The sequence below is a fragment of the Monomorium pharaonis genome, chromosome 2, assembly GCF_013373865.1.
Source record: "Monomorium pharaonis isolate MP-MQ-018 chromosome 2, ASM1337386v2, whole genome shotgun sequence".
NCBI classification, from domain to species: Eukaryota; Metazoa; Arthropoda; class Insecta; order Hymenoptera; family Formicidae; genus Monomorium; species Monomorium pharaonis.
The window spans coordinates 31838053-31856477 of NC_050468.1; the positions used below are offsets into that span (position 1 = coordinate 31838053).

The 18425-nt window shown below is 33.3% G+C and overlaps 2 protein-coding genes across 2 annotated transcripts; both read right to left on the reverse strand.

The window, feature by feature from the left end:
• Positions 1-157: 157 nt before the first annotated feature.
• Positions 158-9414, reverse strand: LOC105837114 (probable histone-lysine N-methyltransferase CG1716). Its single transcript, XM_012681617.2, is given in 16 exon segments — positions 158-635; positions 637-666; positions 740-1075; positions 1257-1705; positions 1784-2050; positions 2165-2529; positions 2651-2711; positions 2791-3451; positions 3536-3704; positions 3856-3953; positions 4058-4259; positions 4354-4482; positions 4639-4758; positions 4903-5544; positions 5790-7602; positions 8743-9414. Coding segments are annotated over 15 exon segments (5442 nt in total). The 5' UTR covers positions 7577-7602; positions 8743-9414; the 3' UTR covers positions 158-509.
• A 718-nt stretch (positions 9415-10132) lies between these two features.
• Positions 10133-18417, reverse strand: LOC105837111. Its single transcript, XM_012681606.3, has 6 exons — positions 17380-18417; positions 16078-17051; positions 13576-15755; positions 12364-13010; positions 11916-12040; positions 10133-11797 (listed from the first exon to the last, which is right to left on the reverse strand). The coding sequence occupies exons 1-6, from the start codon at positions 17509-17511 to the stop codon at positions 10846-10848; spliced, it is 5010 nt and encodes a 1669-aa protein (XP_012537060.1). The 5' UTR covers positions 17512-18417; the 3' UTR covers positions 10133-10845.
• Positions 18418-18425: the final 8 nt, after the last annotated feature.

Here is an 18425-nt window from a genome sequence, read left to right on the forward strand (position 1 = left end):
CACAATAATTCATTCAAAGTTAAAAATTCATTTACAATCTATTATTTACAGAAGTTATATTGCATAACGTATAAAATAAATATTTATTTGAGTATTAACTTTAAGACACTGATACCGAAAGGTAGGTTTAAATCTTAAACAATTCTATCAGAATAGATATTTTTTACATTGTGTGTGTGTATTGGCATATAAGTTACAATATACAACATTATAAAAGATACAACATTGTGTGGTTGGCATGTATAAATGAACATGTGTCAAGTTTATACATAATGTATAATTAAAAAATAAAAATTGGGAAAATTAAAAATTGACTAAAATTTTATTAATTGCTAAACCATGAAAAAACGTTTATCACGCATGTACAAACTTGTCTCTATTTTATAATACAATAATACAATTATAAATGTATATCTACAGCCTAAATATATTTATCTAAATATATTTCATAATATAGCCAAAATGCTCAGGCAATAAATAACAATTTTCCATTTTTTATTAAATTACAACTAATCTTCGTCTGTACTTTTCTGATACACTGCTCCAAACTTGCTCATGTACTTACGTACAAAATCTCTTGCTTTATGTTTAACGTTATCATTACATTGTAGCTCATCCACGCTTTTACAATGTTTTTAATTCCTTTGCAAGTACAAAATGTGTTAACTGTAACAGAATATATAATATTATAAAGAGCACTGTCGTGTATGCTAAATTCATGTGCCTAAATTAAACATACCTTTCTAGCTAGATGCTTGAAATCTTCGGTATTGGTTATTCTCCCTTGCTTACAGTCATTTTTCCTATACGGATTTAAAAAGTGAACCATCACATTAGCCATGTTTATTCTAAATGTATCCTTGATTTTCCTTTCGGACAAAGGAGACATTTCGGCTGATGTTGATTGCAACTTGTTCAATCCATGTCGCGAATGAGATTTCAATTTATTACTTCGTCTATGTTTCCTTAACTTTTCAACATGATCTTTCAGCTTTGTCCTCTCTTTTTGTCGCCGGAGTTTTTCTTTTATTTCTTTATATGCTTTATGATCAATACGATCCTCTTCCCTACGTGGCTGTAATATAAATAACAATGAAATTACGCAAAAGCTGAAGTCACATGTTGTAATATTAACAAATTTAATATTGTGGTGTAGAAAATAGAGTAAAATCCGTTTTTTTTAAACATATAAATTTTTAAAAGTACATCTTGATATTAATATAAGATGGATACAAAAAATAAATTATTATACTTACACTAATAATTCTTTCTTGAACCAATCCATCTCTTCTCTTCTTAGATTCAGGAAACGGCAGTGAACTTCCAATTGGATTATGACCACCTAATTTTTTAGATACATTTGGCCTAGATGTGCTCAAAGGACTCTCTGTTATAACGCTACTTGCCTCCATATCATCACTTCTTTGATCATCATTATGATCATCATCAATATCTTCGTCATCCTCGTTTGATGAACTAGACTCCTCACTAGATTCCGAGGTAGATGACGAATCTGGCTGTACTCCGATGTGATCGGGTGGCGGGGGTAACCATTGCGATATTCTTTCCTTCACGTGGTAATAGTACGTTCTACCTCTGCTGTCCGTCGCACTCTTCCATTTCGGTGGCAAATCTATTGCTGAAATTTCAGGTTGTGGTCGACTCGTAACGCTCTCCACGGGCGTAAGATTAGAGAATTGGTGATCTGTGGGATTTTCGAAGTGAATATAAAGAGACGCTTAAATTGTTGTAGAAAGAATGACATTATAAATAGATACTAAACTATTTGGAAGAGGTAGTTGCCCTTCGGTGTATGGTTGCGGATGTGATATCAAAGAGTAGGAAGATGTTTGATTGAACACAGACGTTTGACTTAACGAATAAGCTACACCAGGTGGCGGTACACCAGGTGGAATGCCAGTCGTAATTCCAGACGACATGTCAGTTGTCATTCCTGATGGTAATATATGAGAATTCTGACCTATTATAGCAGTAGATTGAGCACTTCCCACATATACAGGAGTGCATGGTTGCGTTACTTCTCCTCCATCTGTAAAAATAATATTACATTTTTCAAATTAAAGATATTTAAATTTTATATTAATCTTTAATTATAAAAATTAATATTTCTGAACATAAGGTAAAATATATTAATAAATCTTGCCTTGAGTAGAATAATGCTGCCATTGGCCTAGAGTTGGATTATAAAAAACAGGATAACCAGTTTGAGGATCAACCATGGCAGTAGTATGGGGATCTATACCCAATGCCAAACATCTGTTTTCATGTTCCTGCCAGGATTCTTGTTGTTGACGACGTTGTCTCTCCTCCTCTTCTTTCGCAACTTTAAGTGCAAATAATTGCCTACGTTCATACTTTGTCATTGTTTGCCGTGGTATAGGAACTAGACTCCGTTCTTCTATTCTTTTATCTTTCGTTCTACTATGATCAGCTTCTGGAGATTCTCGTCCTCGTCTTCTATCGCCACGTTTATCTATTTCATTCCGATTATATCTATCAGATCTATGCCTAAAATGTTAACAAAATTAATAAATTAGAATGTTAAATTTAACGTCTATTTACAATTGCACATTATTAAGAAATACAAACATTTGTATAACAGTAATACGTTAAAAATATAAGTATATACCTATCATATGACAACGTGCTTCTTTTTTCTTCCTTCTCCAATTCTTCTTTATATCCTCGATCTACAACAAAAATTAAAGTAATATTACATAAATATTTTGGTTTTCGATGCCATTATATATGTATATTCTCGAAAATAACCTGCTTCTCTTTCATGCTCCTTCATCTGCTCAATTCTTTCTTTTTTCGGTATTCTGAAAACTTCTTTCAAATTGGACCATTCAGCAAGAATACTGGAAGCTAAATCAGGGATAAGATTTTGGTCCGTGTTTTCTGATTTAATTTCGCAAACTGCCAAACAATTTTCGATATTATTATTACTTTTATCTGGAATGTCATTCAGATGTTCATCAAGACTTTTCTTTTCACTGTTATCAGAATTACTATTCAACTCTTCACAGTTCATCTTTGATTTAATCTGATCATCTTCTGGGGAATCAACATTTGGAGAAAGATATAATCTCTTCGACCACCTTTCAACTACACTATAGACTTTGCTATCCATTAACATCGTCTTATTTGGTATTGGCAGTGTACTTAAAGTTTTCAACACTTCCAAGCGAAATTGTTGAGCTTCTTCCGATTCGTTTGTGGCAATGTCCATAACGTAACTCCAAATCAAACGTAATCCATGATAATCCAAGAATAATCTTCGACATGGTTGTTCACCACTTTGAATGACACGTAATAAACGTGTTCTATGTTCTAATTCTCTGCTGCGAACCATCAATCTACTTAATGTTAAGGTATGTGCACGGTTTTTCAAACCACCTGAACACAACTTGTCTATTTCTTCCTCCAACTAAAATAAAATGTAAAAGAATGGAGAAGTCAACAAATAATGTTAACTCGTGTAATATAATACTAATTGCGCAATTGTACTTACGTCTTCATCCTCCATATAATCAGCAGGTTTCTTTTCTTCCTTCTTCTTTTTCGTATCTCTTTCATAACGTTTTTCTTTCTTTTCAATCTTCTCCTTTTCTTCTTCAGGTGTTTCGCCTATCCAACCTCGACAATTCTGTGCCTCACAATAACACTTTTGAGCTTCTTTGCTATTATTTAAACATATAACAAATTACACCAATGAAAATATAAATATTCTATTTTTATATTTATGTAGTCACAATTTTATATTTACACAAGTAAATAATAAGTAATAATTATTAATGTAAATATATCCGTAACTATTAAAAAAAAACATACCCATAACGTTGAAAATGATAATCAAAAGTAATTTCTTCGCCAGCTGCTATAAATTTTGTATTGAAAAAGCCTATTCGTAATTCTCCGTTTACTGTCCACTAAAAAGTAATTAAATTTATCAGTAAAATGTGCATTAACTTTTAATATTCTATAAGACTAATTTCATCAATATGTTACTTTATAGGATGAAATACACACTCACTTTTTGCGTTTCTGCATTTGGATCACAGCTGTGATTAATGAATCGAGATATATTTCCTTTCATAGTAGCATCTATAATCTGATCAGATTTTAACGCCATAAAATAATAATGTCTGTTTTTATCTTTGGAATATTCTTTTGCCCGGCGTCTAAAATCCTTTGGATCTACAACTTCACCTACATATTCCATTATAAATTCACCCCTGCAATTATAAAAGCAATGTAAGAATAAGAAATCTTTTGTTTTTTAATTTTATTTTATTCATTTATTTCTTGCTCACTTAAAATTTTACTTACGCCATAATGTCAGCAACAGCACGTAACCCAAAACCTTTCTTCTCTGTTCGAAAAACTTCGCATTTGGCATAGTCACAATTTTGAAATCTTCTATTTGTACATCTATCACCTACTACACATCTAGGTCCACTAATAAATATAAAACATTATTTTTGTAATTTATTTCTATTTTGCTATATACTTATTTATATATTCTGTATCTAAAGAAAGTATTACTTTATTCCATTATTATTTTTACTTGCTTACCATGTTCAATAAATTTAAATCATATTAAAAAAAACTTACCATTCTATCATGAGAAGTCTATTAAGGCAATCTTCTCCACAACCGAGTTCTCCTCTCTCAATTTCTTCTTCCGTTAAGAAACAATCACATACCATTCTTTTAGTTTCCTTGTTTGTATATCTAATATAACATAAATATTATAAATATATTTAATATCTTATATTTAATATATTAAAAACTGTATACATATTATCTTAAGAATACTTATATATACGAAAAAGATCATCATTAACGCTTCAATTCTTAATTTCGCATGTATATTACCTTTCAGTAAGATATAAATTTTCTTGCAAGTGTTCAAACTGACTCAGTCTTTCTTCCATTTCTCTATCTTCTGTTTCAAGAACCATCGGCAACAAAATCTTTGCTCCTATAGTTTTTGGAATTTGTGCTACTGTTGAAACAGTAGAAACATTACTAGATATCACTGGTACATCTTTACTTTGCTCTGTTTCTGTACAAACTTTTACATTTGTATTAATAACATTATGTTTCGATTCTGATGACGTGGATTCTCCTATGTTTACTGGTGCATAACGTTCAGAAGGAAGTACAATAGATGATCCAATCATTGACACAGGGGCAATGATAGATCCAAATCCTGTGTTTGATCCACCCATTTCAAGTTCACTCGATCTCCGCCAACGAGATTTTACTTTAACCGGCTTTGAAGAATCAGAATCATATCCTGTCACATTATAACTAATATTTATAGGTGTCAAAGTATCAATCGATGTTGAGACCTTGTTAGAACTATTTTCCTTATCACATTGAGTCTCTGAGTTATCTATTTTTACTTCCTGAATAATTGAAGAATTTATATTATTAACTACTTTTTCTTTTTCTTGTTGAATAGCTTTTGAGCTATCTATATTAGGTTTTGTAACCAAGCCACGTCCGCGAGATCTAAAAAGATTGATTTCTTTGTATAAAATTTTGTAACCTAAAGAATATAGAGAAAAGTATATTCATTCATATGTAAAAACTAAAAATCATTACAATTTAAAATAGAACTTTTTTACTAAAGATTATCTATAAAAGTTAATAAAAAGATATCTCAATTTTATCATATAAAAATAATACAAATATATCTATAAATTTTTTATATGTTAAGAATAAAAATTGTATTTTATTTTGTTTCATTATTTTACCTTTGTTTCATTAATCCAATAGACCGAATTCTACTACTTCGTCTTACACCTGAATTGTTTGAACTATTTTTTTCAGAACTTATATCAATGCTTTCATTACTTCTAAATTCAATTTTTTTGTCAAGATCACTTGTATTATTAATTGTGTTTTTTATATCAAATTCTCGTCCTTTGTAATTGGTTAATGATAATAAGGTGTCATTACTGTTTTCACTGCTGCTGCTCAACTTCATATCTTCATTATCAACTTTGCTGTTATCTCCCTCACTATCTTGATATTCATCAGTAGTTGTTAAATGCTCTGAATTCTTTTGCTGACTCGTACTCTTCTTGTCTTGTGTAATTTTTGACTTTAATAAAACTCGATCTGTACATTGAAGTTTATCAATACAAGAATTGGATTCTAAAATATTTTGTTCTTGATTTTTAATAATATTGTTGAGTTCCGCCGTTTTTGAGAATATCTCCTTAATGTGAGGACTAACAGAATTATTTGGGCAATGTAATTGTTCCATTTTATCTAATATTGACGAACTGCTTTCGTCATCGATATTTAATTGAACTGGTGATAGCTTTTCTAGATTTAAAGGAGTTTGTATTGGAGAATCGGCACTTTCTACATTAGAAAGATCATTCACCAATTTTTGTATCTCTTGTGAAGATTCACTTATCTGCATATCCGCCAATTTGTTATCTATTTTATTAAATGAATCTTCTTTTGACAAATCTACATGCATATTTTTTTCTAGTAAGAGCTTGCTCTTCCACTTGGAATTATCTTCTTCCATAGAAGAACTAGAATCATCTTTAATAGAACATAATCGAACTTTTTCAGATATTGACTCTGAAATTTCCTTTCTAATTTTATCATAAAATGTCTTGCTCTTTTGTTTTTTACTATTCCTTTCTTCCAATACCATTTTCTTTTTGTTGATATAAGGTTTATCTATATTAGATTCTGTAGTATTACTATTTCCACTACTGCACAAAGTTACCGATTCATCTGTATGCATGACTGATATGGAATTTTCTGATTTGTTCATATGTACACTATTAACATCTTTCCCAACAGCATGATATTCATTATTCGGAATCTTTTCTAACTTAGATGCCATTGCCATGGATTCATCGCCATTTTCATTCTGTATCACAGTAAATTCTACAAAATTCTTGTTTTCTAGATTAGGTTCATTTACAAGTAATACTTCTTCAATTACAACATTGTCCTGTGTCAAGGAATAACCATGTCTATTGTCTGCAATGTTTTCCTCCACCTGCATCTCTTCACAGACTATCATTTCCTCTACAACATCCTCTGGCCATGGTTCTACTTTGGTTGACGCAGATGTGGATTCACTACTCAAACTTGGATTACCAATAACAACCTGATGCACATCCTCTGGACTGAGTTTTTCTGAATTTTTAATTGCATTATCCATATCATCTTGACTATCACTCTCATTTACATCATGTTTATATTGAGTAGCACTGTATACAGCATTATCATTATTTATAATTACACTGTTACTGGAAATTTTTTCTTTATGTTTGTTGTGTTTCTTCTGAGACATTTGATTCTTCTTTGAAAGAACTTGATGGCTATGACCTTCGCTAGTAGACTTAGAGTCTTCCGAATTGTTTGAGCAAGATATCTGCGTAATATATCCATTTATCTTTTTTTCTTCCAATTGTTTCTTAGCTATTTGTCGGCTAGATTTGCGTACAGGTACATATTTATGAGATGACTTCTCAGATGCTTTTACTTCGGTTTTACGTCTGCGTGCCATTTTGATTCCATATATCCTCTTTCAATCTGGAATAATTAAGATTAACATATAATTTGTTGCAAAAAACAGATTTTCATTCAATATAACATTTTCTACAAATAACACAATTTTATATAGAAATTTTATTAGAATGTGTATAAATATCTAATAGTGTATTAATCTTTTATATTATATTACATAGTTTTGCAATTATTTTATATTCCAAAAAATTTTGAATAATTACTGAAACATTCAATTTAAAAAATACACATGATAGTATATAGATAATTCAAGAATATTGTCCTATCATTTATCTTAATTGAATATGAGGAAAAAAATTTTATACAAAATCAAGGAAAATACTAATTTATATCAATCTAAATAAATACCATAGCAAATTTTAAATGGCTGTCAAACAACCATGAAAAACTCCATTTTAAAACAAATAACAGTATATATATATATGTGTTGTGTGTATGTATATGTGTGTGTGCTGTATGTATAGATAGATAGATAATTCAATTACTACCATATTCATCTCAATTAAACACAGGGAAAAGAATTTTTATATAAAGTAAACTATCAGAAAGTTTTACTAATTTATATCAATTTCAATAAACATTATAACAAATTAAAAATAACTGTTGAACTATGGAAAATACAATTCTACAACAAATAAGTATATATAAAGATAATTCAATTGCCTTATTCATCTCAATTATAGACAAGAAAAATCATTTTTATATAAAGCAAAATATCAGAAAGTTACTGACTTGTATCAATCTAAAAATAATGTAATTATTCAAAAATATGCTTCAAATGTTAAAATAAAATATATACAATTGTAAATAAATTTAAATAACAAAATAAATGTATATTTCTCAAGGTCAATCAAAACAATTTGCTTTGAACTTAAGCTTAAGATATAACTGAAAAATGATCACTACATATACATATTTAAAATATTTTGGTTTCTTTGGTTTCTGACTTTCTCCCTTAAAGTAGCTGCGAATTAAAGATCTATGATATGCACAAATAACAAGAATTCCCAAGAACTCGCTGACTGTTTCAGTCTAATCGACTGTACAATATTGTAAAGCGAGCATCCCAACGTTCTTAGATAGATATCAGTTGCTAACATCGGCGTGCACTCCTTTTGAAGGAAGTAATAACGACAGCTTACTTACTATGCTTCTAAAATTATGTCTGGCAATTCCAGGGAGAAGCTCATTGCTTAGGATACTCAGCAATAGCTCCCAAACAAACGGCGTGTCGTAATTCTCCAATTTACTGACATAATCGGGGAGAGTGCGGGAAACGAGGACTGAGGCTGAAAACGTGAATATCGCTACGGGACGGTTGCGCGCGGAGAGGCGGCTCGGCGCGGGACCGTAAATTTACTTCTCGTGTTTGGCGTCACGATGATGCGTGCACAATCGTCGGATGTCACGCGTCAACTTCTCGTAGAAATCTTCAGGATTTTTCTTTCTCTCTCTCTCTCTCTTTCTCGCTCTCTGCACTCCACCTACGAACCGTATCGCTTGGCGTTCGTCACGTTTGGCACTGAACGAGTCTCGGGTCTCGGCTCGGCTCCGTGATCCTGACGGGAGTCCCTCTCTCCCCCAGCGATGTCTTCTCAAGTTCTCGTGTCTAGCTCGTAGCAATCCTAGTTTTCCTCGGCAGTTAAATGCGCCAAAGAAAGCTCATCGCGTTTTTGAAAGCGTTAGAGGATCCGTGAAGAAAAGTATGTACCGTCAACATCCTAAGCATATACACACATACTCCTTGTCGTTACCGAGAGCACCGCCTCTGCTCATTCTCCATGCAAACTCACTGTTGCAAAGACGAAACCAGCGCTAACAACGACCCGCGGTGGCGGCAACGCCAACTTGTCGACGGGAAAGGTTTCGAAAACATCATCCGAGTGTCCTTCAGATATCATTTTATTCTTGTTTAATAATCGATGAACAACAAGAATAAAATACATGGAAAACACATGGATGATGTTTCCAAACACAATCCATTATATATTTTAGATGGTCTTTTTCCTTTCATCTTTGCCTCAGAATTAAAAAGGCGGTAAAAATATAAGTTCAAAACATTCGAGTCGGACGAAAATTACATATAATTTTAGATATTTTTATACAATATTATACTATATTTTTTGTTTTAAATGTTTAAGGGCCGGTTGTTCCAACTTCTTGGTAAACTTATCTACCAGGTAAGCATGTGTCTATCTTCATTTCTTTTTTTAAATAAATAAAGACAAACATATATTTATCCGATAGTTTACTAAGAAGTTGGAACAACCGACCCTAAAAGGAAAATTAATTTATATCTCTCTTTATGTTTTTGAAAATTATTAGATTCGATTATAATTCATCCTATGTTATACTTAGCAATGTATACGTAATATATTACTAAATATAATATACAGGATAAATCTATAATACTACTAAATATATTTTTTTGTCACAGAAATATAAAAATTATAATTATAAATTATAAATATAAATTATAAATATGTATGTGTATATGTATATATAAATTACTAAATGTAAATGTTTTTTTCTTATCTTTTCATACTCAATTCAAATATATCTTGTCTCTTAAACATTATCTTATAATTTCTCTATTTTACAAAGTATACATGTCTTAAAAATCGTTACGCTGTCAGTCTTTTAATTTCATATACTCTTTACAACTTGATATTTCATTGTATGTAATCCAATGTTTGAAATTATTAGAACATATCTCAATCTGAACATCATCGGTCATAATTTGCGATAGTAGTCATAATTTACAATATTCAATCGTTTCGATTATTTCGTCCTTTTATAATTATAACATAAAATCAAAAATTATTTCATATCTATAAGTGCAATTATTTCTCGAATAAAATATAAAATAACAAAAAGTTTACGCGTATAAAAACTTTCTGTAAAGCAATTATCAGATATTAAAAAATTGTACATTCGCTGTAATATTTTATCTTATTATAGTTAGTGCAACACCAGATAATGAATGTCTGTTTAGTATCTTATAGAATTGTAATATTTAAAAATAATGCATGACTTTTATCTTGAGTTATTCACAATAGGCATGAACGCACTATTTATTATGACAATTATGTATTGTTTAAGATATATTATTTATACGTCACGTTAAAAAATGGTCCCACATATTGAGAATATCATATTTTACAATTATGCCTTTACAATCTCCATAAAAAGTCAAATAATATATATATCTCTAAATAAGTAAACAATCAACATATAAGACACTTTCTGTCAGGGACTTTGTAATTGTTTATTATCAGATTTTGTAAGCGACACATTAGGTACAGTTAAACTATCGCTTGGATCTTGAACGCTCTCAGATGTATTTGTAGTACTGGATCTTTCGCTGTTGGAATTCGAATTTTGGAATTTAGGTGTAGAAGTCCTCCCTTTCAAAAGTACAGCTTGCTCAGTGCTTTTACTAGCTTCTTTGATCGATATAGATGATACGTCACTGATATCCGGAAAGCCGTTCGAATCATGATGTTTCTTAGTAGGAGAAATCATTTTTCTAGCTGTATTTATTGGCGTAACATCCGAATTTGAAGAGGAACTAAGAGCACTCGCTTCTCGAGTTTTCTTTAATGTCGTAACTGCCCAGCCTAATCCTAATTTTTTTAAAGCTGTTTCCATTTCTTCTGGAGATGAATTGTGCTTTAACATGTTTGATGATGGGGAACTCGTCATTTCGGAAATACCAGATAATCCAGAAAAACTGTACACACTAGTAGACGTCGTTTTATGTTTACTTTCCTTATGTGGATTATTAAGATCGGTACTGATGGAAGAACCAAGCTTATCTTTCACTTGAGAAACAGGTTCGTCAGTTGTTGTGTTACATTGTAACTGTTTGTTACTTTTTTCGAATATATCCTCCTGCTCAGCCTCAATTTTTGTTTCCGTAATACAATCAGTCACACTTTTTAACTTTTCAGGAGAATTACAAATCGCAGTCGTTTCTTGCGATTTCTGTACAAAAGGTAATTTTTCAATAGAATGTTTCATACCAGATGACGAATCTGCTGATATTTTTGAAAAATGTTGATTCTGTTGAACAGGTAAAGGAGCCACATGAACAGATGGTTTAGATTTTACTGGGCTTTTGCTAGTTTTATTAGCTGTATCTGTTGTATCAAATTCCACTATTGTTGATAATTCATGTCCCGATGATTCTAATTCCGGCCTGTTTAAATTAAAACAGAATTGTCAGAATAGTTTGCGAAATGTGAAAAGTTTTAAAGAAAGTTATAATTAAAACATTTGCATTCATAAACAGAAATTTACTGTTAGATTAATGTTACCTGTAGAGTCCATTTAATAGTGTAACGGGAGGTTTTGGTCTGTTCATTGATGATACAATTCCATGATTGCGCAATATTTTTGGAATGTCAGTTAATATAGGAATAAAACTGTTTTCTTTCATTGTCTAAAAATATAAATTCTATATAAAGTAATTTATACATAGAAATTTTGACATAAATAGTATTAAGCATGTTTTCAACATGTCATATAAAATACTATAATTTTTAAACCTATATACAGGGTGAGTTTTAATGACTGTCCCAACTTTTTATCATGAAAGATGGAATTACCGAATGCAATCTTAGTACACACATGTATGGCATTTGCACATGCATATGTCATACATGTGTGTACTAAAATTGCAGTCGGTAATTCCATCTCTCATGGTAAAAAGTTGGGACAGTCATTAAAACTCACCCTGTATACAAATAAAAACATGCCACTTACCTCTGCAGTAGAAATAAGTTTCCTTGCAACATTATTGTCTTTTTCTTGTTCTAATAAGGCACTTTGTTTCATATTAAGATTCTTAAAAGATGACATTTTATGTTGAGTTTCATCATTTTCTTTCAAAGCTGCCAAGGCGATGCTTGCTTTGTCCAAATTTTTACTTTGTTCTAAAATTTCTTTCGACAATTTCTCTATTATCTCTTCTTCGTAAAGAGGAAGTGTACACGGTGGCCAAGAATTACGCTCTGTTGTTTTCGTTGTCGAGGTCGTCGCTTGAGGTTTTTGCTGCATTTTAAATCGATTAAGCTGTATATTAACTTTTTCATTACTTATAATCTTTGGCTTAGCTTTGCCTTCTACTACTTTGGATTTTTGTGCCTTAACAGTATCTACTAATTTACTTCTGGGAGTAGATGTGATCGCCTGGATTTCTGCATCACACGAGGTCTCATCCTTTGAAACCGTTTCGCTTCCCTGCATAATTCTTTGTGATTCAAGGAGAGTTCTTGCAAGTTGGGCATGAATCGTTTCTATACTATCGATCAACCTACGTATTGCTTCCGTATCATTACCTGTTCGTTTTGGTGTAGGTAATTGCATTAAGCTAGTTTCATCATTTGGACTGATTAGCGAAAAATCCATATCTGTAACAAATATGAATCGTTTCTATACTGTCAATCAACCTACATATTGCCTCCGTATCATTACGTGTTGATTTTAGTGTAGGTAATTGCATTAAGCTAGTTTCATCGTTTGGACTGATTAGCGAAAAATCCATATCTGTAATACTATTTTTAATTCTGTACAAAAGCAATGTTCTACTATCAATCTGTTGTAATTATAATTCAATATATTATTTTATATTAACAGTAAATTATACAGAATTAATTGGAATTGCAACAGCACAAAAATATTTCCTATTATGGAAAAAATTCAATCCTGGTCGAGGTATTATTTTTCACAATAAATTATTTAGTTTTTTTTCGGAGAAAAAGGATGAGGATCTTATAGATGCTTCTTAGCATTAGTATTTAGTGTTTAATAATTGTGTTTCAAGACTAACAAAAAGTTTATACGAGCTAGGAAAATTAAAATTTACAATAAAATTATTCAGCGTCAAGATCCACTGCCGACCGAATAAGCGCTTTAATCCTTATCTTTATGTTTAAAAAATCAAATTGTACATTTTAAATAATTAATTATGCTTACCTTTTTGCTCATTTCGTACTTTTTCGATGAGATCAGTTAAAGACGCTATTCTCTCTGAACACAAATTTTGCAGTTCTTCATATTTTTTCAATATTTCAGGACAATTTTTCAAAGCATAATCTTGAATATCGTCAAGCTTCATATGTAACAATTTACATTCGGGATTTTTACATATACAGAGTTTAGATTCCGGCTGCTGTGAAGTAGCGGATATAAGTCTTGATGTTTCAGATCTCTGACAAACGTCCGATGGTTCTGTCAAGGTGGATTGATCTTGCGTCGATATCACAACGCTGTCATTAGTCTGAGAATCATTCATGTTAAATCTAAGCATCCTGCTAACCCTATCACGATGTGGAATGTTCGACGGCATCATCATCGTACGCGGTGAAGGAGTTTCCGGCGTGGAAACAGGACTGACGTCCCGTTGTTGTCTTCTTAATTCCTCGGGCGCTGGAGAATCTAACAGTTCTAAGATTGGCGTAACGTTAGCCAGAGCATCAAGCGCTGATCTAGGTCTTATCGGCGGTGGACTTGCATACGATGTCGACGTGTCCGAGGTGTCCCTTACTCGAATCCACTTTTTCGTTCGGGTCCGTATCCAATATGGTGTACCCAATATAGCATAATCGCCGTTCACGCCTGAAAGTGTCTGCGAGCTTTCCGCGCTGGCATCTATCGACACTCTCGTTTCTTGCGACGGATCTGTCTCGTCGCCGACTTGATCAGATCTACTTATGTGTATATTAACTCTTCTAGTGGCTGTATCCGGTGTGTCCAGACATCTCCTCTTCTTCTGGGGAGTTTGACGAATGCCTGGCTGAGTCTTCGAGCATTTCTTCATGGGTGACGTCCCTTTAGAACTGACGGGCGTTGAGCGGATCTTTTGATAAATTCGAGGTGATGGTCGTTTAGACGCTCTTACGCTGCTCTTTCTTTTTTTAGGTGTTACAATCACCTCTTTCTTGCCAACTTCGATGATCATGCCACTAATTTCTGAGCATGATGAATTGTTGCTGCCATTGCTGCCATTGTTGCCATTGCTCGCATTGCTATCATTGCTAACATTGCTACCGTTGCCATTGCTTGCATTGCTATCATTGCTAACATTGCTACTATTGCCATTGCTATCACTGCTAGCATTGTTGCCACTGTTATCATTGTTACTATTATTTCTATTATTTCTATTGTTACTAATGCTGCTTTTATCTGCTTCCGGTGTAATAATAGTAACTATCGGTTCAATCGGATGAGGTACTCGCGTGGCTGCTTCCTTGCTGGGATGTGCTGGATGCACGTCCCTCTCTTGAGGTAATTTTACTTGTATGCCTTTATTCTCCGCTGAACTCCTAATCTTTTCTGGTGCTGTCTGAACAGCGATCTCGATTTTTTTCGTAGGTAATTTATCGGAATTTTTCGCTTTACAACTTTTGCTGATGCACTCGTCGCTATTAGACATATTTATAACTTTAATTTCAGGCGACAAGGGTTTAGTGGTATAGACTTTCTCTGTCGCTTTCGTCCTCGGCGTTCTACCCTCGCAGACCGATCTCATACTGACATTAAATATATTATCCGGTAAACTGGCGCCAAATTCTTGTAACAGCAGTCTCTTTTGTCGCTCAACTTTCTTCAGCATATCCAATATTTGTTCCTCGCGCGATAGCATTTCGCTATCTTTATCTAGTGGTGTGTAACAAACATCCGCCTGCTCTTCGACGAGATAGGGATTTTGCCATGTGGAATGAGGTACGTCGCTTTCTTTCTTCTGTGTCGGTAAAGTGATGACTCTTTCCACAAGATGAGAGCATCGAGTCGGTGCACTATCCGTACAAAGAACATTTTTTGTTGCGCGGTTCAATCTCCTTTGATGTTCCTTATGGTACTTGTTTCTCTGATGCAGTAGCGTGTACGGGTCTTCCTTCACGGATTGAATTTGACTAGCTTTCAGCTTGCGCTCTTCCTGCGCGAGATGCTCCAGATTTTGCAGGAGCGCCTGATAATCCCTCCGTACTCTCTCTCGCAAAATCGCATCTTTGCCGCGTTGACATTGAGCCGCACTTAATTTATGATTTTTTGATATGTGTGTATCTGCATTCTCTGCGTTTCTCATCGCATGCGCCACTTCCATTGCGCTCGGCTCGTTTATGATGTCAACTCTTTCGACCATAGCAGAAGGCCTAATAAAATAGAATAACTTCAAGTCAGTAGCTATAATTAATTTTTATCCTAAATTAAAAATTTATGCAAAATTTATACAAAGGAAAAAAATTTAAAGAAAAAATATATTTCCACATAAATAACAATATTTTTTATTTTATATAAACTTAATTTACAAATAAAATATTAAATTTATTTGGTAATTTATATTACTTCAATTGAAAGAATTACATTTTAATATAAATAATGCTTTTCAAAATTAACTTTTGATTTACCTTAATATAATATTAATATAAATTTTTAGTTAATTTTTTTATACAATACCCCTTAGCTCAGACGTACCTCTGACGTATATTGTGGTCATATTGTGATCGTACTTTATTCTCTGTTAAAACTGGCGGTGGTCTCGGGATCTTGCTATAACTTGTAATTTGTTCCACGGCATCAGAAAAATACGACGAATCGTCGCTGCTCGAACTGGAACTGCTATTAACGTCGCTACTCGTCGTGTTCTCTGACGTGTTTTGCATGTAATCTTCTGAATTGTATTTTGCTGTCGTTTTGTTAGGTTGCTTAGTCGGTATAATGCTCATGGTCGGCACTGTCCTCCGCGGTACCTGATCGTCACTTGCTTCTTCAACACGCTCGATACGATCGGATATAAATTTGTCCGCTTGCTTCTTCGAGGATAACTCAGGTTGAGATTGTACAGCGGATTTCTGTTGTTGTAATCCTGAAGGCCCTGGTTTTGGTGATAATGCTTTTTGTAGATTAGACTTTCTCGTCCTTATGGGCGATTTTTTTGGAAGGGCTTTTTTGTCTTTTCTTTTTGGAGTTGGCGCTTCGTCGTATGTAGCAGACTCTCTATTTGCAGATTGGGTAGGATTTCCCTCTATTCCGTCGTTCTCCTCAGATGATTGCTTTAGAAGTCTGGCTATCATTGTGGCCCTTACATTCTCTGCCTCTCGTACCCTACGTAGTCTTTCTTGGTAAGCCGCTTCGGCATCGTCTGTTTGTTTTGTCTCCCTCATGCGCTCCGCTGCATCCTTCCCTCTCTTCAAGGCTACAATTCTATTCTTCTTCGCCTCTTCCTCTATTATTGCATCTGTATCTGGTTGCAGAGCTGCAGAGGCGTGAGCTTGGCCGATGTCCTCCAAATCCTCCTGATACTTTCGCTGTATGTCCATGATCTTTCGATTGTGCATCTGCCTGAGTTCTGACTTCCCATCTTTCTCCAACTTGCTGAGTTCCTCCCTCGCTATCTTCTTGGCGCGCTCTAAAAGTCGATTTGATATCTCCTTCGACTGCTGCCGAACCTGTAACGCAACATGTCACTTTATAATTTAAATGAAATCTGCTCTTTGTAGCTGAACCAGAGTACACCTGTTGCGATTAAAGTGAAACAGATATATACATTTGAAGTTTGGCGAAAGCGAGACGGAACATTTCGGTGCAGAATGGCGCAGCGACAACGAACAGGCCTGTGTTTACATTGTCAAAATGCGCACGATATAATCAGATACAACATGGAAAATCGGTTTGTTTCGGAATATAACTGGAGTTACATTCAACTGAAAGAGATCGGAGGACTTAACATCTCTCGCTCTTTTAAGCTCCGAGCAGAGTTGAAACTCTTCCACGTACCTGCTCCAAACGTAACCTTCGCCGACGATCACGTTCGTTTTTCTTGATCTGATCCAGATCGGACAGCACCATTCTGCCGCGGCGTACGATGGGGTTCACGTGGTTCCCGGTCATGGTGATGTGCGTTGACATATTCCATTGAAAGAGATTATGTTAAACTCGCACGGGCTTCCACCGACGCGGCGGCCGTGCGATACAGTTTAACTCAAATTTAAAATGACAGGAACGGCCATGTCGGAACCGAGAAATGGCTGCGATTAATAGACGCGCACGTATTGGCCTGTTCTTTTTAGCTGCGCTGGTGCAACAAGTTAAAGTGAGACAAATATATTTTTTCTTATTTTAACTATAGATTTAACTTATTGCACATCTGTTTTTTTCGATTTTTATATCTCGAAATTTCTTTTCTTTTCCGAAGCGGAGTCAAGTGAAGTGTAGCACAGGTTCGGAATGTAGTGCAATCTAAATATCTATTACGTCTATGGTAGCAACCAATTTAAATTTTAATGGAATTATTCGTGGAGTTTTATTGTGTTAACTTTTGAAAAATGTGTACGAAAACTTAAATATCAACCAATTATGTTGATTGATTAATCGATGAATTTAAAAAGTTACCTTTATGTAACTATAATACGCTTATAGCATATAATAAACTTAATTGTTATAAAGTGCAATAAGAAAATTTTAGGATTAAACTGGAAAAGTGTTTAAATAGATAGTAGTCCGTATTCAGAATGCGCTAACAAAAATGTTAGAGCGTTGTTATCCAATAGAAGAATCTGTATTATAAAAAACAGATTTTTCTATTGGATTATATATTATATAACAACGCGCTAACATTTTTGTTAGCGCGTTCTGAATACGGGCCAATGTGTTTATATTAAATTTTAAACTTTTAAACTTTTTAAAACTTTTAAAAATTCTTTGTCTTTGGAGAACTCGAAATTGCATACGCGAAATAATACAAAATTAGTGATATGAGATCAATCATTGCTGGCAATATATACTCCTATTTTTAATTAAATGATATTTTTTATTTTTAATCT